Source organism: Miscanthus floridulus, chromosome 1, assembly GCF_019320115.1.
Source record: "Miscanthus floridulus cultivar M001 chromosome 1, ASM1932011v1, whole genome shotgun sequence".
Classification (NCBI taxonomy): Eukaryota; Viridiplantae; Streptophyta; class Magnoliopsida; order Poales; family Poaceae; genus Miscanthus; species Miscanthus floridulus.
The window spans coordinates 63,967,309-63,989,074 of NC_089580.1; the positions used below are offsets into that span (position 1 = coordinate 63,967,309).

Genomic DNA, 21,766 nt, shown 5'->3' on the forward strand with positions numbered 1-21,766 from the left:
TCTTGGTTTTAGACGAGAAAAAGAAGCCGGTATGATCCCGAGAAAAAGACTGAGCAAAAAGAGAAAGAGAAAAACAAGACATGAGAACAGAAGAAAGACGAACATCCAAAGAAAGAACTTCAGAAAAGACTTACCTGGAGTTTTTCACCAAAAGAAGCCGCGAAGGTCCCCCAGGCAGTGGTCAGCTCTGACAACTGATGAGTGGCATCGAATTGTTGCACCACGTCATCATCCAGACGCTGAATGCCACTAGGAAGAGGAGCAGAGGGAGAAGCCGGCTGAGGCAAAGAAGACAAGACCAGAGCCGTACCCTGAGAAGCCCTGGCTACCTCCCCAGATGGCTCCGCCGCCGCGGCCACGGTCACCTTCAGAGTAAGCAAATCAAGATCACTGGAGAGCCCGGTCACCCTCACAGCAACCTCACCGACCGCACATTCCGAGTCCAGAGACTCAGAATGCAGGGGCGCACCAGAAGACTGAAAAGAATTGACTGAGGGTTGAGGGAAGGCGAAGGCCTGCAAAATGATAAGAAAATTGACGATAAGAATATGAATCGGAGAAGGGGAAAACCAGGAGCAAAGAAACATAACCAGGATTCACTCACTTAGCTATCTTCTTCTTCATAAAACCCCCAAGACCAATAGAAGACCTTAGAGGGGGAACTATGGCAGCAAAAATATCACCACCACCTTGCAACTGGAGTGGCGTGGTCGGTATCGGAGCTCCAGAAGAACTCGAGGTCGATGACCGCTTACTATAAGAGAACAAGGTCAAAGTCAGAACAAAAAGAAGTGTTCAACAGCAGAAAAATAGGAAAACAACTCACCGACGTGTAACAAGGGCCGCATCGTCATCCTCCTCTTCCTCACTCTCAAGCATGGCAACCACAGCGCTATCTGAAAAAGAAGAAAAGTACTCAGTCAGAGGCAAAAGCAAACAACAAAAAGAAAAAACATATTAATATGCTCACCTAGGAGCACGCTACCTATGACTTGAGTACCTGGACGGGTACTCGATTGGCGAGACTTCTTGGTGGAAGGCAAACCAGAAGAAGAACAATCTGCTCGCCCCCTTTTTCCACCACTACAGGGAGCTCGAGGAACTGGACGAGGAACATACTCTACATGGGTGCCAAGAACTACGGAAGAAACACCAGGAAACATTGTGGTGGTTTGAAACTTACTGGTTAAAGATGCCCCAGCAAGATTCTCCCCAAGCTCCACAATGGCAGGGCAATCATCAAGAGGGATCAGGTCAACAAAGTTACGCCCCAACTCCTATAAAAGAGTAAAACAACCAGATGAGAACTATTAAGCGAAAAGTGGAGACAACAAAGAAAATACGAAAAGTACCAGCATAAGAAAAAAAACAACTCACAGCAGGAGGCGGGTTGTTAGCACAGTACTCGAGGATAGTATGCGGGACGACGCTCACTCCCTTCAACATCTTCTGGAGGCGCTCGAGCACCTCCTCACCGATCAACTCGAGGGTAGGGACCATGCGAGAAGGGTCCTCCACTCCAGAGTATTCAAAACCGTAGTTTTCTCGCTCCTTCAGAGGCTGAACACGGCGGCGAAGAAAACTAGAGATGATACCAAAACCGGTCAAGCCTTGCTGTTTCAAAGCACATATCCTCTCCAAAAATGGCTTGATCGCCTGGAGCTCATCCGTCATCATGGGATTTTTCTCCCATCGGTCGTTAACCACAAGACTAGAAGAAGAATGGACAGCAAGAGGAGGGATCATATTGGTGGCATAAAACCAGTCGGCACGCCAATCCCTCACAGAATCAACCAAATCATAATCAAAGAATCTACCCTAACGAAACTGAATCCCACAACCACCAAGAACATGGGTGTCATCGCTGCGGGGTTGGGGCTTGAGACGAAAGAAGTAATGAAAAAGAGAAAGAGAAGGAGGAATTCCAAGAAAAAGTTTCACAAAGATGAACAAAAACAGAAAGATGAAGGACAGCATTGGCAGTAAGATGGTTCAGACTAATCCCAAAATAATTGAGAAAGCGATGAAGGAAAGTGGAGGTAGGAAGGCAAAGACCAGCACGGATAAAGGAGACAAAAAGAACAATCTCACCAGAGCCTGGAACCCGATGCTGGCCTAGAGCTCTCCACTCAGCAATCTCCTTGTCCTAGATCAGGTAATCACTGACCAGCTCGTGCAACTAATCCTCAGTCGTAGTCAGAGCCAGCCAGACCTTCTGAGCAGCCCTCATGGCCATGAATTCTTGATTCTCGATCACAGAAAGTGATGCCTCCTCATCTACAAAGGTTGCCTGGGACTTGCTCGCGGACTTCTTCCTACCCATATACTAGCGAACGCAATAAGGCACTAAGAAACGACGACGGTCAGGTGGCAACGTTCAGATGACGGCGACAATGGCGACGGCGGAGTAAGAACTAGGGTTTCAAGGCAAAAGCAGGGCAGTAAAGAAAAAGAAGAAAGAAGGCCTTTAAATAGATTTTTATGGCCCATTAGGCCCATTTTAATACGGCATGAGAACGCAACGGTTTATTTCCCAACACAACTGACAAAGCTGAAATGACGGGCGGCACACTTCTACACAACGGTACGGTTCAACGGGCATATTTCAGACTCATCCATCCAGCACCAAGGCAGAATTAACATATCGCTACAAAAAGAACTCATCAACAATGAAGCAACAAAGGGTTGCCTCACAAGGAACACAAGAACTCGGTTCTTATAGAAAGAACTCGGAAATCTCGCAAACAACCAGGACATCAGCAGAAAAAGGAATGACAACCCAGAAGACAAGATTCTTTCCATTATGAATGGCTTCAAAAAATACAAGATTACACGTCTTACAAGACCCAATGAACTTGGTACTACGATGAACAAGGTAGCAAAAAGGAACCCGGACACAACTAGGCTCTGGAACGACTATGTGTTCCAAATTGCTACTCGGTAGAACAAACCGCACTCGGCTACACTATTTTCTTCAAAGGACAGACATAGTACATCCGAGGCAGAAGTCAGCAGCACGGCGGGACAACATGAAACAGGGAAGCCCAGCAGGCATCTGTCTACCCAAGTCTGATGTGATAATGGATCAGGCATTGATCTGCACCGAACAATCGCAGAACAGGCAAGGGGGATCTACCCAGAACTGCTGGATGAAGGAACATATCCCACATCATAAGACTTTCTCCAACTACCGCCACGTACCTCCTGGTACAATACCGCTATGAGATTAGTCTACCTCTAATCTCTATCACAAGACTCCCTCCAGCTACGACAAGATATACAAGAACTACAAGATACGCCCGGGGGCTGCTCTACTTCAGAAACTATCATATTCATGACTACGAAGATTTCAGACCACGCAGCAAAATGCCTAATGAATCAAAACAGCACACCAGGAGGGTATTTATAGACCAAAGGAGCGGTGCACATGGACCGGGAGCACCAACGGAACAAATCTAACAAAGGACAAAGTAAAAAGACATAATTCAGTAAAAAGGACTCAGGCGTGAAGGAACAGTACTCAAGGACAAGCATATTCGAAAGGATATACCAACACTGTACAACTCATGAACAAACAGCATTTACACTCAACCACCACCATACAACTACATCTGACAACAGCAGACTACCAGAGAATATGCCAAGACCCTGCATCCGAGTTCTTTCAAAACAAAAGAACCCAGATACATGCTCGGGGGCTGCAACAGGAAAGATTTTTAGTTTTTTGAACAACTCGGATTCAAGACCCTCCAACTTTTTATTCCAAACAGCAAGAGGCTCGGGGGCTACACTTAGTGAGTGCCCTTTTTTCTTCAAAAAAGCGCACGTCACCAAGAAGACTTCTTCAAGACAAACCACTTCAAGGACTCACGATAAAAAGAACCCGGACCGAGCTATATCCGAGTTCTTTTTGATAAAAACCCGGGTATATGCTTGAGAGCCCTTCGACGAAGAATCAGAACAATTTCAAGGTAAGACCCTCCAGCTACTTGTTCCAAATAGCAAGAGGCTCGGGGGCTACACCCAGACGGATGTACTTTTTCTTCAAAAAAGCACATACCACTCGAAGATCCCAAGAAGCGCTACATGGTTTCACTCAAGAAAGTACTCGGACAACGCTTGTTCCTGTTCGGCAAGACCTGAAGGAACAAGATGTGGCTTCCTGAGCTCAACCATGAAGTGCTCGGGGGCTTGTCGGTACAGGACCCACGGGATACCCCACAAGGAAGGAAGAAGATCTAATCTAACTAGGATTTCTTTTCCTGTAATCTTAGTAGTAGTATTATTTTGTGATCCTACTAGGAACCTCATTGTAAACCGACTAGGACTCTGGCCTCCTGACTATATAAAGGAGGGCGGAGTTCCTGAACAAAAAAACACATAACACATAAGGTAACACAACACTTTACAATCAATCCAACGCAAAGGCTAACGCCGACTAGACGTAGGGCTATTATTCGATCACGGTCGAGGGCCCGAACCAGGATAAATCGATTGTCTCTTACGTTTACCGTCGAGTTCTGCATACGCTGAAGCCCGAACAAACTGCCCCGGGTACCCCCGTGGCAGGCTATCGGTGGTGAAACATCAACAGATGGGGGACGAGAAGCGACATGGCCGCCAGCGGGAGCTCAGTCGCTGGGGTGAGAGAGGGCGCCGCCGGGGGTGGGGAGGGCATCGTGCCGGGGTGGAGGAGAGGCGCCCACTCTCCTGCAACACCGCTGTGCCACCCCCATGGATCTCGCCGGAGGCGAGTGGATCTCGCTCCTACTCCATGGATCTCGCCGGGGTGGGGGAGAGGGCTGTCGGATCTACAAGCGTTGGGGGCTCCCAGTGGGGGAGGGCGCAGGCGTTGGTGCGCTGCGATAGGGGATGAAGAACGCGGAAGGGGTAAGGACGGGAGCGGAGCAGAGCGAGGCGTGCGGGAGTTGATTTTGTTTTTTAGGCGAGCGACGCATGCGGCAGTGAGTGGAGCTTCTGGACGTCTCAATAGTAGTGTTACCATATCTATATATGTATCTATATATCTTATATTTTCAAACATCACTAGCAATTTATCTTGTCATGCAAAGTGTCCACATCAGCATCCACTAGAACATCCCACTAGCACATGCAACTATCTCGTCATGCAAAGTGTCCACATCAGCATCCATTAAGACATCCAACTAACACATGTTATCACATCTTCATTCAAGCTATTCACATTAGCAAACTACATCGTTTACTAACATATATTTTAGTTTCCACATCAGAATGTTAAAAATCATCCACTAACATATATTATGATATTTATTCAATCTAGCAACGCGCATATTATGATATTTATTCAATCTAGCAACGCGGGACATTCTACTAGTTTTCTATATTGAGAAGAGTACTCTCATCTATGACTAATTCAGTCAAACTTTTAATGTTACTTCAAACAACTCTAGAAGTGAATTTATTTTGAGACCAAGGAGTAGATCATGGAGTACCCTTTCAAGAATAAGGGGATCAACAACTTCTGAAAAGTTGCATACATGCGTTGACGTAATATTGCAATTTAGGTCTATGGATGCATAGACATAATAGTTGCCGAAACATGTCAGCTTCAACAACAAAAAAAAGGAGCTAGAAAAATCATCAGGCTTAGAATGCAAGGCAAGGGAAAGAACACAAGGAATTATAATGTGAAAAGAAAAAGAAGTTAAGGGCCAATCCTAGAAACGCTAGTATTAAAAACAGAAGGCTTCCATTTTTCATAAAAGAGAACACAATTGAAATAGATAGCCTCCCTTCTGCGCAATGGGTAATGGAGTACATATACAAAAAGCCCATAACAAATAGTGAACCATTGCCTGATTTCTGAGCCATATAAATCTTTGTATTGGCAAGGCAAGATATTGTGCACAGATATGAATTAAAAAAAACACTTATCATGTATTAGAATTAGAAGATCATATGCATGAACAATTCTACACTGGATTTGTCCAGCCCAACCCTAGCCACAAATCATGTGCCAAATCATCCACGGACTGGATGGGTAACATTTTGTATGCCAGCACAATTGGGATGACCGTATGACAGAATGGTTGCAAAACTTGCCGCATTTGGCAAGCCTATACATTCGCTATATCAGGCAAGGTCAGCAGCAACAATGTCAATTTTTGAAGTTTCTGTCTTACACATTATCAGGCCAAAATTCCCTGAAAAAAGCCATCTCAAATTCCTTCTCTTTCAAGCGCTTCTCCTCTTCTTGCATCTTTCGTATCCTCTTTGCAGCTAACTTTGCCCTTTTCTTTGACGGCACATCCTGCTGCAACAGTGGCATGTTTGAAACAGTAAGTTAGAACCCCCATCAGGCAATGTGATGATTAAAAGTAGACAGTTTAAGGTATCTAAAGGCTTAATAAAGAAATAAGCAGTAATATCTATTACTTACTAAATCATACGAATATTAAACAAGGCAATGCAAGGAGAGCTTAGGTTTCTATTAAAAAAAAGTAGCCGTTCCAAGTTACACAACACAATTCAGTAAGTCAAAAAGGTCAGCAGTATTGTAGACTACCAAAAAAAATCAAGATAAACAAAAAATGGGGAACGACAACTCTATTACAGTAATAAAAAAAATAAATGGATTGTAACAATCGCGTCAGCAGCTCACCTTGGGCTTTTGGGGATTTGTTTCAACATCACCCTCAACCTTAGGCTTTGGTTTTGGTTCTTTAGAACCTAAACCCCGCTTGTTATTCTTAACACGAGTTTCTACAGGCTCCAACCTTCCCTGTTCCACACAGTTGAGGCTAGTGAGTAACAGAGTAAGCAATAACAAACAAAATAGACCAACTGTGCTACACTGTACACTGGCTTGATCAAGTGTCAGTGTGCCACATAACCGCAATTTCTTAAATAAGATCGCCAAACCGTAACTCTTGATTAAAGTGCATTGATGAGAAAGATAACTGAATCAGTCAAAACTACACTACTGCTTAGCTAAAACAGGATGACAGGACCCTTCAAAGAAGGCAGGAATCGTGCAAGAATGAATTTCGCAGGAATCAGTTCAATTTCACAGGAAAAACTAAACATTTGGAGTTACCAGCTATGGAGATGAAAAATTATTAAATTACAAAAATCCATGTGATCAGCGACCCACACAAACAACATTTATTTCCCCATGCCTTTTGCCCTCTGAACTGATCTGTCAAAAACCTATACAATTCAGACAGTCTATTTGCGATTAGTGTGCAGAAAGGCAATAATGCTGAAACCGCACAGACTGAAGCATCAATATGCAGATGACAATGACATAACTGCAACAAATACCACTAAAATCGGTCGGCGTTAAATTTTGGGGAAAATGAAAATATGAAGTTGTGATGCGGGAGTAAGCAAGGATCCAGACACAGACCTGCTCCTGCGCTCCAAGGCCAGTGCCCTCCTTCCAACCAGACTTCTTCAGCAGCTGAAGCAAATTCAAGAAACGAATCAAACCCTAAGCAGCAGCCAGCAGGGTGCCCAATCAGGAAACTACCAGCCATCATGCGGGACATGGGGCGACGCACGTACCTGGAATCCGATGTTGGAGGACCCGATTGCCGCCATCGCCTCTTCTCGCCTCTTCCCCTCCCCTCCGGGCTCCGGCGCCCGGGTAGCCGCGCTCCTCTCTCTCTCTCTCTCTCTCTCTCTCTGTGTGTCCTCCTCCGGTCTCAGCCTCTCAGACCGTCGGGCGTCTCGTTGTCCTGTGCGATGCAACCGCGATGCGCCTGTTTGGGTGAGGTCGGTCTCCGCGTCCCGGGCCGGGCTCGGGGCCTCGGGCCCTTGCCGTGCCGTGCGCGGCTCAGACTCGTGCGCCGACCTGGGTCACGAGTCGGTATCTTCCCAGACTCAATCACGGCCGTCCGTTTCCGATCGGACGTCGCACACCGGCACAGGAAAGCGAGCCCGGCCTCCATACATCCACCGCACGGGTCACACGGCACGGCTGTTGGCCACAGACCAAAAACAGGTTCACAACCCGCCGCCGCGCGCCGGGATCTCGATCGACTCCGGCTGCCGCGGAAAGCGGAAAGAAGCCAGGGATCGCGGGTCAAGATGCAGCTCTTCGTGAGGTCGCTGACGAGGACGATCACGCTGGAGGTTGAGCCGTCGGACACGGTGGCGTCCGTGAAGGCCAAGGTGCAGGACATCGAGGGCATCCCGCCGGACGAGCAGCGCCACATCTTCGCGGGGAAGCACCTGAAGGACGGCCCCACGCTGGCAGACTACAACATCCACAAGGAGGATGTGCTGAACCTGTGCCTCCGCCTCCTCGGCGGCGGCAAGAAGCGCAAGAAGAAGACGTTCACCACTCCCAAGAAGGGCAAGCACGAGCACAGGAACGCCGGGCTCGACGCCGTGCTCGGGCGGTACAGGGTCGATGAGGCCACGGGGAAGGTGGAGAGGCTGCGCAAGGAATGTCCCAACACGGAGTGCGGCCCAGGCGTGTTCATGGCAGCGCACGCCGACCGGCACGCCTGCGGCAGGTGCGGCCTCACCTACGTCGTCGAGAATCAGAGCGCGGCCGATAGCTAGGTCGGATAATATGTTTTAGGAGTCGGATAATATGTTTTAGGAGCCTGATAACGAGGCTGATAACGAGGAAATAACGAGACCCCGTTTGCTTCGCTGAAAAAACAAGCCGAAATACGGTTCCGACTGATTTACTGTGAGAGAAAAATAGTGAAAAGTACGAATTATAAGAGAAGCGCACAGGGTCTTAGTTCAAGCAATCATACTGGAATCTTTTTTTTCCTGATTTCTATGTTTTCTTATGAATGCTTTTTCTTATCTTATGAAAATGAACTGACTTCTGAGAAATTCATGTGTTCCATACAGATCTTAGTGAATATAAAATTTCTTAGTGAATATGAAATTTTGCATTTTATAAGGCATCTTGATGGGAGTGGATTATGGCCTCCTTTTCTTCTGCAAATAGAAGTGTTTATGTGGCTTTTCTTTTAAATAGTTGTTATTGTCTGACATTCGATCTGGTAACCCGCTGTTGATAAATCAGATCGGATAAATCAGATCGTTTGAGTGTGATCATAGTGTTCGGGTGGCTTTATCTACTGCGTCTGCACTCTGCAGGCTAACGAGCTGAAAAATCATGCACATTTCACATTTTGCAAACAGGATGCTGATGTCAAGCAACAGAAGGCTCCAAAAACTGCCCTAAAGCACTCCAGGTAGGTTAACAACAAATCCAGGTTATAAGCAAGGGTTGCAGTCATAGCTGTGATACATTGTTGAACTAAAAGAGCAACAATAAACCAGAAAACAAAACGCTTTCAGTGTGGTCTGGTGGAATGCAACAGCAAATGAAGACTCACCAAATTTTGGTGTCATTGACTTGTCTATACAGATAGCTATGCAATATGTCAGGATCACACTTCGCTTTCCTATTCCAAAAACATGTATGCGCCTAGCTACAATAGCAGCTGTTGGCCACATCACCAGGTTCGTTCGTTCATTGGCAAGGGACCTCAACTCTGGTGGCTACCCTAACAAAACTGTGCCCCTTCCTAGAAGGCCAACTCCTCTTTCTCTTCAGCTGCAATTGGCAGCGATCCCTCTGAGGCCGCGTCCCGGATCTTGTTAGCCTTCTCGTTGCTTACGCCCAGCAAGTACTGCAACCTTGATAGCTTCTCAGGCCTCGGAATGCTTTTTAGGTAGATGGCATATAGATCATCTAGCTCTCCTGGTGTGGGCCATGACAAGGGTTGCGATGCAGGGACTGCAGCGTCACATGCGAGCATGTCATTCAGAGATGAAACCTGCAAAAGGAATTTTATAGTTAGTGCACATACCAAAATTACATTAGTTTTCCAGAACTGAATTTTCAAGGAGCAAATAAAGGGGAACTTAGTACCATACCACATCATCTCTCTTCTTCTGACGAAGCAAGGCAATAGCCTGAACAAGGGAGTTCTCCAACCTAACCTTCGCAATATCCTGAACAATTGACTTGGCCTTCTCAGAACTTATTATGAGATCAGCTGGAATCTTTACATACATTTCCTCTTCATCGAAATCCCCTGTACCTGAAGAAAAGATCTCTTCAACAGTTTTCCTATAAATGCTTTCTCGCTGCGGCTCCCCAATCAAGCTATCTAGTTGGAAGTTTGCTTCCCTCAACCCTCGCACCTGCTGTATACCGATCTGACCCCGAGCAACAGAGGCTTCAATAGCAGAAGATAACTTTGTAGTTGTAATACCCTTAATGATTTTCTGTGCATGTTCAGTAGGCAAACCAACCTGCTTTTGAATCTTAGCAAGCTGGTCAGCCTTAGCCTCTGTTAATTTCCCATCAGCAAGAATTACTTCCGCCTGTTGCACAAAAGCTTTCTCTGCAAACTTAATGTGAACATCTTGAGCTTCTTTGCGAGTTAAACCAAGTATGTCACCCAATTGCTTTAGCATTAAAAACTCTGAATCGTCTTTCTTTGTAGAGATAGCTGTTCCAAATGATACGTTAGTCGTCTCCCCAGTGATGCAGAACATCAAGTATGTTTCATACAGCTCAGCTCTATCCCTCAATGGAATGTCATCCTTGAGAGTTATCTCTTTCTGGCTTGACTTTCTCAGCTTTTCTTTGAGCTCTTTATCAGGTCTAGTCTTTCTCAGTGTGTCCAATGATTCCCATTCATGTTCATCATCCTCTCCCTCAGATTCTGATGCTGCACTTGATGCTTCAGTTTCAGCCACTGGAGATATCTCTCCTTTAATGTCAGCTAAAAGCTCGCTAACAACAACTATGTTGAAGGAAATTAACTTCTTCAGCTCTTTTGCAGTTTCAATGCGGTTCCCAGCTTCTTTTGCTCTCTGAATGTAGCTCAAGAATAACTTCCGTACCTGATCATTTGAATGTGACAACTTAGAATAGTGAACTAGCTTTGCTGAAGGAATAAATATAAAAGAATACACATAGCATATATCAGAGAAGATCAGGAGAAAATAAGGTGGTATCATTTTTCAAAGGCAAGATACATACAGCTTTACTAAAGATCGCCATGGCAGCCTCCGTTTTCAGGTTTAGACTTTGTGCTGCCTTCCTAACAGCCTCTCGTCTATCAGCATTATATCCATCAACAGATGCAATGGCTTCCTTGACAACCTGAAATGTCCTAACAAATGTAAGAGCACTTATACAGAACACGCCATCAGCTTTGCCTGAACAAGATAGGAACAAAATCTAAATAACTACAAAGGAGTTCAATCAAAAAGATTTAGAGTCACCTTTTCGAACAGTTGTCCACAGATCTCAGTATGAGCAGCGTCCACAGTTTCTTGAGGGATGCAGAGACGCACTTGGAATGCCATCAGAGCTTCCACTTCCTCCTTGCTCAGCTCTCCATCAGCTACAAACTGCTGAAGCTTCTGTCTGTAAATTTCTGAACTTTAAAGAGGAATTAATAAGCATGATATTCTGAATACAAACTGAATACTGGCAAGGCCAGAAATTTTTTGAATTAAAATCTAAAATCATAACTCGTAATGGCCTAGTTTGCATGGTATTAATATACTTATACATACAATTTATATTATTAGTATTATTAGTATTATGAAAATAGATGTGCGGCTTCTTTTGGTCAAAACATTTGTGGCATACTTTTTTGTTGGTGAATTTCATCCGTGATCATAATCAACACACTCAATATGAACCAAACTCAAGTTACCTTTCCAAAATATATATATAATATATATACTTCCTGCAGTCAAGGTATAGCTTTGACAATATAGCAGTCTAAAATACCAATGCAGCAGTATCAGCATGACAGCACAGAGATTACAGTGTAAAGATCCCTTGTATAACGGATTGCCATTGAGCAAAACCTCTTATTTACTACAGCAGACAGCTGTGTTGTGGAATTAATGTTGCAAGAAGAAAAAAAAATGTCGAGATGGTACCTTCATGCATCTTGCTAGCCAGTTCAGGATCAAACTGTAACTTCTCGCAAAGAATTTGGAGGAATGCTGCTTTGCTAGGGACTGAAGCCAATTCAGTGTTAAATGATTTAGCAAGTGTCTTTCTGTATATGTGAGCTTTGACATCAGACAAGATTCCTTCTGTTTCCCGCTTCCCCAGTCCAAATATGTTTCTCAGTTCATTCAGAGGGGAAAGCTGCATTTTTTTAAGCACAGAAAAACTTCAGTTGAGATACTACAGAATAAATAACATCTTTATGGTCAGAAGGCATGTGACAGACAATACAAGATGCTGGTACAAGCTGACAGTGATCTGTTATTTTGATGAAGAGCAAAGCAGCATTGCAGAATTGAACTGATCGACTAAAATCAAGTTAAATTTTCTGATGGGGCCTATTCCAATTTGCCAGATCTTCAATTTATTTATGGCTAAGCTCGATTGACTAGCTTGTGTGTTCTTTTTCTCTCTTGGCTGCCTGTTGCATGCCGCCTTTTCTACCTTTCACCTATGCAGGTTTGTCTTCATTTTCTGTAACTCCTCTTCATTCTTTTTTTAATAAAATGCACAGTTGGGGGCCTCCCCTACTGTATTTCCCCTCAAAAAAAAACTAGAAAGGGGTTATCTTAACTTGTCATCACACAAACAAGCACCATCAGTTAACTAGAAATTAAATCACCTTCTCATCATCCACAATTCCATCTGAAAGTACTTCTGTAGCATAGGCCTTATAGAGTATCTTGAGATCATCAGCTCTCCTATCGTGATCATGCTCTCCAGCTATGCATGACACACACCCAAAAAAAAATCTTAAACAAGGTCGAGCTCACTAAAAGTATGATTGCAAAAATTTTAACCGCTTTACCTAATGAAATAGGGCCAAGACCACGAGCAAAACGATCAGCTTGAGGGTGTTTGCTTAATGTTGTAAGCAAACTATTAAATTTAATAACAATGTTCACTTCTTCCACAGCCTGAGTTAGACTATCCCTGCAATCACATGGTTCAGCAGTAAGGTAAATCCACCAATGCTCTGAAATGGTACAGTCTGAATCTATATGCATGACAACATTCAGAGGATTGACCACTCCTGCACAAGGATTCGTGGAGGGGCGGAGCTTCATTGAGACCAACATGGGCCATGGCCCCTCCTGCTCATTTGTGATGTCCATTAGGTGTCTACTTATCAGCTTAAAAATAGCAAGCTCTTTCCTACTTAATTAATCTAGCTGATTTCTCTGTCTGGCCCCTGCTGAACTTGCTGCCAAGCTCCGCCATTCTGCATTCATGCTTTTGCTAATTATTACTGGTCTGAAGTCAAGCAATTTTGTATGCATCATCATGGTCTTTTCATGCTCCATCAGAAATGCACAGGTGCCTTGGGTGCTACTAATGAAAGTTAAATACTCCCTCTAGTAGTAAAAGCATATGTATAAACCAAAAATACTCATCAAATTTATTGACGGCACACCTACCTTTATATGAGCTGAGTTAAAGTTCAGATTTTAAATAGAGATTTGATAATGTTATGGCGTTGCTTATGATAGACAAGACAATGCTGCAACCATAACATGGCAGGGCCATGTGTGAGAAAGGTTGGCACATAAATACATGATGGATCATCTCGTGTTTTAAACATGGGGTGAAAGATTATTACCCATTGCTACTTATAAGGTATATTTTCTCCATTATATGACCAAAATATCTACCAAATTGCAAACCAATATATCCGGATTTAGAAAAATGCCTATGCTCTTTCCCTGGAACCACGGGCTATCTAGCTTAGAACATCACTCAGGTTTCTATGCACATCTAATAATGAAATCTGGCAAAACGCTTCTCAAAGGGTAAGTAGGTTCCATACGGAATACGTGACTTCAAGATGTCTAATGCTGATGAAATGTTTTCTTGAACTAGCTTCTTCACGTGCTCGCGAAACATCTCAGCAGCAATCTGCAAGAAATTTAGAATGTCACTTAACAACAAAACATGCTTAGATTTACTCTATTATCTTTCCCAAGCAAACTAGATCAACACCAATGATAAATATAGTGACCTTTTTATTTTTGTCTAAACTCTTGAGTCTTGACTAGTGTATATGCATCATAGCATGCATATAAAATGACATTGTTCTATAAGTACTGATGTAGATTTCAGCCCAAATGAAGAAAAAGCAAATAAGCAGCAACAGAAACAAAGTTTTAGAAGAAAGGAGTTACCTCATCAGAAAGTTTATATGCAAGTTGCGCTCTCCTTACATTAATGAGCGTGTCTATGTCAAGACCTAAAACGATAGCATTTTGAGTTCAGAATGTTCTTGAGATGTAATAAGAGATATATCAAACAATGAATATAACAACAGAAACTGGCACTGCTGTCTTTACAGCACACTACATGACCTACTTGATAAAGCAAATCTTAAGAATAGTATGACTTCAGAATTGAACTAACACCTAAACAAAACTATGTGTTCTAGCAGTACCTCTTCCAATAGACTTGAGCTGCACCGAGTATAAACTCTTGGCATTTTCCCTCATAGCAATGTCAATCTAGAAACAAACATAATGTCAAATTGATCTAATAATGATACTTAAGACCATGGTAAGTAAAAAATGACGTTCTTATTTGGACTGCGGAGTAGTGACCTTAACACTTTACGAACATTTGTCCAAACTATTTGAAATATCAACTGCATCAAGAGCAGCATGACAACTATGCAAAGGGCAATTTCATCATACTTTAAATAATTCTCGCATACATTGAGGCAATATTGCCAGAAAACGATGAAACTAAACTTCAAATTCCGAACAAACTACTTTCTCCATGAGATCAAAGCATAAAACTGAGAGAAGGTAAAAGGGTGTACCCAGTGCAGAGAGCTCCCGCTCTGTGCGGGGTCTAGGGAAGGGTGTCAGTGGCAAGCCTTACCCTCGCCTGTGCAATGCGAGGAGACCGCGACTCGAACCCGGGACCTTCCAGTCACAGGCGGTAAGACTCTACCGCTTGCACCAGGCCCGCCCTTCAAAATTGAGAGAAGGTATGCAGAAAATTAACAAGTATTTTTATAATTAATTACCTGAGAATCAGTCACCCCAAAAAGACGTTTCCAAGGAAGTAGGAATGCAGATGCATCTCCAAAGACAAGATTGGACACATAAATTAACTTCTGAAATGCCTGCAAAGAATTTGACATGGTTATAATATGGGCCAACAGAAAGTTCTAAGTGTCTCATTCATATGTCAAAGCATAGGCACTTACCCGCCTTTGTTCCATGTCAGCATCACGATCACTTGTTTCCAGCCTCTCTCTGTATATACGTCTACCAATCTAGTACAACAAGCAAAGAGGAAAAGGTATACTTATTGGCATAAAACACAGCAAATGTGGAAAACAGAGACGAAAACAATAAGAGCATAGGAGATAGATGACAAAATATAAAAGGGTTTGGATCAGGAGGTAATACCTCCATGTGCATGTTAGCAGCATCTACATCATCAAGCCCAAGAGCTCTTTTAAATTTTATAATTGCCTGAACCTCCGTACCTTTGAGATCTTCATCTCCTGGAGGAAGTACTGAGTAAATATACCTGCATAAAAGCATGGTCAGGACAAGGATGAGCAAATAACTGAAATTTAGAAGTGTGAGACCTTTGGGGAATAATATACTCTTCTGACCTAAATGCTGATACGTGACTACGTGAGTATTATATAGTTTACTTGGTTTTTTTAACAATAAAGCATGACCTCAGGTGTATCCAGGCAAGATTGTTGACATCAATCCACAAAACCGAAAGACTGTAATTAAAAGTTGGAGAGACCACCCAAATGCACAAATACAAATTTCACAACCAACACCACCAAACAAGCTTAGTATCTGCTTGTGTTGTGCACATTAGCTCTGGCGAAAGAAGGGAATTTATGAGGAATATGTAGGATTAATGGTTCTTTAGTAGGCAGCTCACTAGGCATGTGAATTGGCCCTGTCCAGAAAACAACAATTCACTCCCTAACCGGACCAGCTGACCCCACATTGCGTCACAATCCACTCCACATCGAGGGCACGATGGCACGAGCCTCCATGGACATGCAGGCAGCCGTGATGAGTGCATGAGTTGACAACCGCCACCCACCAGCATGCTAGCCTCAGCGAGTGCACTGACAATGACAAGTATACGACCATGGCCACTATGGCCATCTCACACACAAGCAGACAGAGGCGTATGGACAGGCCCCCATGCCAAGCTTTCTGAATGCTTTGCTTGCTCAGTTGTGTCTATCAAGCTTGCCTCATATCTGAGGTAGGCATCATCTCGTCATTTTTCCCCTTTATTTGTTTAGCATTTGCTACCATGTTGTTTCTTCGGTCAACACAAGGCGGCACCGAACAACGAAGTGTGTGGTGTTTTAGTTTGAGGTGGAAACTCCGGTTTTTCTATTCTGAAAACTGAAATCTTTGCTCACCAAATATACTGAACCCAAAACACAGAATAAACTGAGTGGCCATGCCTAGTAGCAATAGTTGATTTGCTTGCCTGAGTTCCTTAATATAGATTAGAAACATCCAGAGACCAATTGTTCCTTAATATATAAGGAATAGTATGATTGCAGCTAGAAGATTGTGGTTATTCCTTTTTCTTGCAATTGTTTGCAGAAACTTTCGTGCCTCCAACTGGTGTAGTATGCAGGGGGGAAACAGGTAGTGAATAGTGAGTAGCACAATACCAGTTATGCCCATGGTTATCAAGGCGGTAAGGCGAGGCGTGGCGACTGACTACCACCTTACGCTTAAGCGACTAAAGTGTGAGGCGAGATGACGCCTTAAGAATTTAAGAAAACTTAATGCATACAAGCACATGCGTCAGCTGGAAAAAAAAAAAGGGGCACCAAGAAACTCACCTGGCATACAAGTCACAGAGCTCTGCTTTGAAGGCTTCATCCTGTGTGCTAACTCCATATCTAAAATTAAAATTGCACATCATAAGAATATGAAGAGGAGCAACAGCAGCATCTGATTATGCAGTTTAGATTCCCAAGAGACAAAGAAAACCTTACAAATATGGAAATTATACATAGCTTCTTTTAGCATAACACATAACTAGCTAAACCACAATTTACTTGCATTCCAACAATAAATGGGACTATGGGGCTTCAAAACTAAGTAACCAAATAAACAAGCGTGCAGGACTATGGGGGCAAAGTGGATATAACAATAAAAGCCTGAGCTAATCAAAATACTGTTATCTATCTGCGAGCACTGATATTTAGTTTACGAACAAAACAAAAACCTCAACTAAGGGGCACTTCATTGGATCCAGGTAGTTCACTACCAAATATAAGAATAACGACTGTTCATTCAGACCTTGAGGTAACATGATTACCAGGACTAGCCCTATAATTTCAGCATCACAGCAGTAGCTCGAACCATTTCACCAATATAACCCAATGCCGCAGCAAGACACGAGAGCAACTCACTTGTTCGCGATTGCCTCCACCTCGCCGCTCTCCAGGTTGGTGGGGTCGTCGTGGCCCGCGACGTAATTGTGCAGCCCCACGGCGGCGACCTCCGGGACCATGGCGTTCACCGCGGCCGCTCCCGCCACGCTGGCCGAGCCGAGCACGGCCGCCCCCGCCACGGCCACGGCGCGCGACCCGCCGCCCGCGCGGAGCCCGATGCCGTACCCCGCCGCCACGGCCGCCGCGGCGACGGCCAGCTCAGCCGCCGTCCGCGCCGCGGGGGGCAGCGCCTCCACCAGCGGCTGGATGCCCGTGAGCTCCCTCCGCGCGCCGAACACCGCCTCGCCAGGGGAGGTCTCGCCCGCGGCCGCGCGGAGACGGAGACGGAGCCGCACGGCGGCGGGCCTCCGCGGCCGCGGCGGGAAGCGGAGGAGCGGGAAGGGTTTAAGCGGCGAGAAGAGAAGTGGCGGCGGGCTGGCCCCCGCCGCCGCCCGAGGCGAAGGCTTCGCGGAGGCGAGTGCCAGCTCCATGCCCGAGATAGGTACCTGCTGCCTCTGCGGACGGGGGTGGGGACGCCTTCTCCTCGGCTGCGGCGGGCCCGGTGGGGTGGTGGAGGAGGAGGAGGAGGAGGGGACGCGGCGCGGGCGAGCCTGAGGGCAGCGGATAGCGTTGGGATGGGGTGGGTGGGAGTGGGATTGGTGCGGCGGGGCGACCGGGCGAGGGCGGCTGGACCAACAAGGGTTTGCCTCGCCGGTTGCGCGGGCGCGGACGGGCCCCGCCGTGATCTCTCTCGCCTATTCGAGGCGTTCGTTCTCCTGTCGTTCCGTGGTACACGGTCGTCTGCTCGCTTTGCGGTTGTGCGTAAAGATGGTAACGGACACAAAATATCTGCGTGCCCGCGGATAGAAAACCTGATGGGCATGAATATGGATTTAAGTTTGTACCCATGGACATAGGCATGGGTGTGATTCTAAACCCGATGGATATTTGCTCATGGGCATAGAAAAATGATATCCACACCCGCAAACCCGCTAGACTCGCACCAATGACCCTATAAGTCTATATATGGTTGTATGTCTTTATTCGTGTTAATTTGTGATGACTTGAGATACACTAATGTAGACGTACTTTTGATTACTCTTGTATGGTCAATGTGTCATACTTTATATAATGTTGAGATATAGACGTTTATTTTTTGATATATTGTTTCTTACTTGCTATTAAGATATGGTTGGGTGTTTTGTTACTTCATTTTTGCGGGTATACGGGTGTGCCCGCGGGCATGTGATATCCGCGGATAGTGGGCGTGGGCACGGATTTTTGCTCGCGGGTATGGATATCTAGGGCTAGTATCCGTGCGGATTTTACCCGTTGCCATCTTTAGTTGTGCGGCTCTCTGTCATTCCTTCCCGGCGTCCAAGGTTATCGCGTCTCGCGGTTGCTATCGGTGCGATCTACATGTATTTGCCTGTCCACGTGATTTTCGGCGTTTTTTTTTTTTGGTTTCATTCACTTTCGTGTTGGAAATATGAGCATCCGTGTGTTCTGTGAGACTGACCTAGTTGTCCATTCTCTACTTGATATTGTTCCACTATCACTATGGCCAGCTGGTTGTTACTAATGTTATAGTTAGAATCCAAGCTCCATGAATTTTTTTTCCCTCAGTCATGTGCTAGGCATGAGCATGGTGATTCATTCATAAGGGTGTGGCAAGATGTTACGTAGTATGATTATATGAGTGTCCAAGAAGGATTTTGATTAAACGGTGAATGCCATCTAGTGTCAATTGTCATGTAATATGGCTTTTGATGTAGGATTTCTCATACCTCATCTTAGATTGACATATAAAATAGTTGTAGAGTCATCTTCATTTTTTATAGTCATTTCTGTATTTTATTCATTTTATCGTTGTCGGCGTAAAAACACGTCGATGCGCCTGATACATAGTAAGTCGGAAGGATCAGCTTGATGGAGCAAGGCTGGAAATCCGCTCGGCTTCAACGCAGAGCTAGTTGATCCTGCGAATTCCCGAAGGCGTGCCAGTCAATTTGACCTGCAATTGACAAGGAGAGAAAGTTTATCAGTAATTTCATGTGGAACATGTCGGTTTTTTGCCCAGGCAGTTCCAAGTGTGCCGCTTCGGGAGCAGCCAGACTGAGAAATTGACTAAACAGCCGATACACGAAAAAATCAGCTATTAAGGACTGTAAAGCTCGTGGATTGCGATTGATTTTATGATGACAAGTACAATGCACGCAGATGTAAGTAAAATCATCAGATAGGTGGATATTACCAGCGTAAAGCATTGAGCCGATGAATCTAACGAGAAAGGGTATAACATGCGAACAAATCGACTGTCCACTATAAATGGATCTACAAACGCTCTGAATCTAATCTATTACTATCAACAGTGAGGTTTGATCGGATCGATGGCAGCTATGATGATAATAACAAACTAAAACCGAAGAATCCGTAAAATCGTCTATACATTGACAGGTTTTTTGAAAGACATGCTATATGTGTGAAAGCACAAACGAATCGGCTGAAATAGCTGATTCAGGTAGAAAAGGGACTACAGCACGTGAATAATCGACTATTTAATATGGGCAGACCTATAAACTCATCAGACTTAACTTGTTATCTTTAACAGTGGGGTCCGACCGGATCGATGGCAGCCATGATAAAGACAACAAATCAACCCTTTAAAATAAATAGATCTATTTATATTTAATAGCATCATAGAGACACACTGTAGGCGTTAAAGCACAGGCGATCGGCTATTTAGCCGATGCGGGCATAGCAAATAGCCAGGATCATGCCTGGTCGAAAACAAATCCATCAGCTAACATCCTCCGATATAAAGTACTAATAGTGCGGGTCAACCGGATCGATACATCCATAATAGCGAGCTTTCAACTAGCTAGTAAACCTTCTCAAGATCAGACATACCTTGACCGCGTACTATGCACGACCAAGATCGAAGCAGAACAGCCGATGAAATATAATCCATCATTTAAAGTAAGAACCATCGCAATGTAACATAATAAACGATGGATTAAAATGATGTGGGGCCGATCTAGATCGATTTCGATCGGGTAGGTTGATATTGCTGAAAACTAATGACAATAAGAACATCAGCAAGATCGGTAACTTAATGAATCTACCAGAAGGATGCCACCCTTAAATAGAGCCGATAACTTGATCTTAATCTAATTCGAGCAGTGGAGGTCGAACTTAACCGATGCAACCGTACTTGAACTAGATAAGAATCGATAACTAGCTTATGCTAAAGCTTGCAGTGGAGGTTGAACTTAACCAATGCAGCCTTACGAACAGAAGTATAAGCCATGACGATACTTACAGACAAGTTGGAGGTCAGTCAGACTGATGCAGCCCTGCTTGTTGAAGAACTCGTCAAGATCTACACTACTCCTACTCCTAAGGGTTGGCGTGAAGTCGAAAAAATTAATTGGGGGCACTGGGATCTTTTACAATAGCCGGGGTCTAATATTTATATCCGGAACCTAAGTACGAATCCTACTTAAGTACGACTTATTACAATCTTTGGTATAAGAGAAAACATTTCTAACTTAAGATAACTTGGACCCTAATCTTTTTCTTTTTATAGAGTCCGACATTTTTCTCAACGCCAACCGTAGCTCATTGACGTTATCCGTTGAGGTCATCCAAAGCGAGCCGATCCCAGTGCCGCATCTGAATCAACTGATATCGATCCTTATGCAATCGATTCCTTGATGACTCAATCTTAGAAGTTTCGAGTTCCCGCATTCTTCTTCCCAAATTTTGGTGTAAACACGTGTCCCCAATTTTAGGATTAAAATGATTTTATTCCAAAATTTCTATTTTACCTGTTCACCATGTTGCAACCGTTTTTTCCGAGACATACGCGTGGCTCCTGACTTTTTGTCCGAGTTTTAAATAATATCCCAACAGTATCATTTCCAACTCACTCAGTCTATTCGTTTTTCCCTTCTTTCTCGAGCAAATCGTAACAGTCGACGCCGTCATCGCCAAGGCCTCAACCCTAGCAAATCCTCTGCTTTATCAAGCTGTTATTCAAGCAACCTTCCTTAGATTCGGATCTATTTTGGCTGCAATGGTGCCCAACGACCACGTCCCTGAGGTATGATTTCAAGCTCCCGTTAGCCGTTATCCTGCATTTCCGTTCTTCTCAAATTTATTTTATCTGGTTTCTAGGAAATGAGGAACAAAATTCTGATTTCATCGGCTATTGCTCCCAATGTCTATTTTTTGGGCATATGGGTGACCCTGATCCATCTGACTATATCCGTCAAGAAACCAACCGAATCCTCTTCAAACAATATACAGTGGATTTGTCATCCTGG

At 44.4% G+C, this 21,766-nt stretch overlaps 3 protein-coding genes across 4 annotated transcripts; 1 reads left to right on the forward strand and 2 right to left on the reverse strand.

Annotated features, from left to right (window-relative positions):
* Positions 1-5,895: 5,895 nt before the first annotated feature.
* On the reverse strand, positions 5,896-7,739 carry LOC136532130 (uncharacterized). Of its 2 annotated transcripts, none has more exons than XM_066524828.1 (4): positions 7,549-7,739; positions 7,391-7,444; positions 6,644-6,763; positions 5,896-6,292 (listed from the first exon to the last, which is right to left on the reverse strand). In XM_066524828.1, the coding sequence occupies exons 1-4, from the start codon at positions 7,582-7,584 to the stop codon at positions 6,161-6,163; spliced, it is 342 nt and encodes a 113-aa protein (XP_066380925.1). In that variant the 5' UTR covers positions 7,585-7,739; the 3' UTR covers positions 5,896-6,160. The 2 variants fall into 2 exon arrangements, with proteins under 2 accessions (XP_066380925.1, XP_066380863.1); XM_066524766.1 differs by having other exon boundaries at positions 5,896-6,295; positions 7,549-7,733.
* A 69-nt stretch (positions 7,740-7,808) lies between these two features.
* LOC136532034 (ubiquitin-ribosomal protein eS31 fusion protein-like) lies at positions 7,809-8,979 on the forward strand. The gene has a single exon (XM_066524691.1). It carries the CDS (start codon positions 8,074-8,076, stop codon positions 8,551-8,553), a length of 480 nt encoding a protein of 159 aa, XP_066380788.1. The 5' UTR covers positions 7,809-8,073; the 3' UTR covers positions 8,554-8,979.
* A 232-nt stretch (positions 8,980-9,211) lies between these two features.
* On the reverse strand, positions 9,212-18,134 carry LOC136531936 (protein TIC110, chloroplastic-like). The gene is made up of 15 exons (XM_066524621.1): positions 17,418-18,134; positions 16,842-16,901; positions 15,409-15,532; positions 15,204-15,272; positions 15,021-15,119; positions 14,427-14,493; positions 14,164-14,228; positions 13,809-13,897; positions 12,810-12,934; positions 12,624-12,724; positions 11,929-12,142; positions 11,257-11,411; positions 11,012-11,134; positions 9,895-10,872; positions 9,212-9,794 (listed from the first exon to the last, which is right to left on the reverse strand). Exons 1-15 carry the CDS (start codon positions 17,927-17,929, stop codon positions 9,543-9,545), a joined length of 3,033 nt encoding a protein of 1,010 aa, XP_066380718.1. The 5' UTR covers positions 17,930-18,134; the 3' UTR covers positions 9,212-9,542.
* Between the last annotated feature and the right edge of the window lie 3,632 nt (positions 18,135-21,766).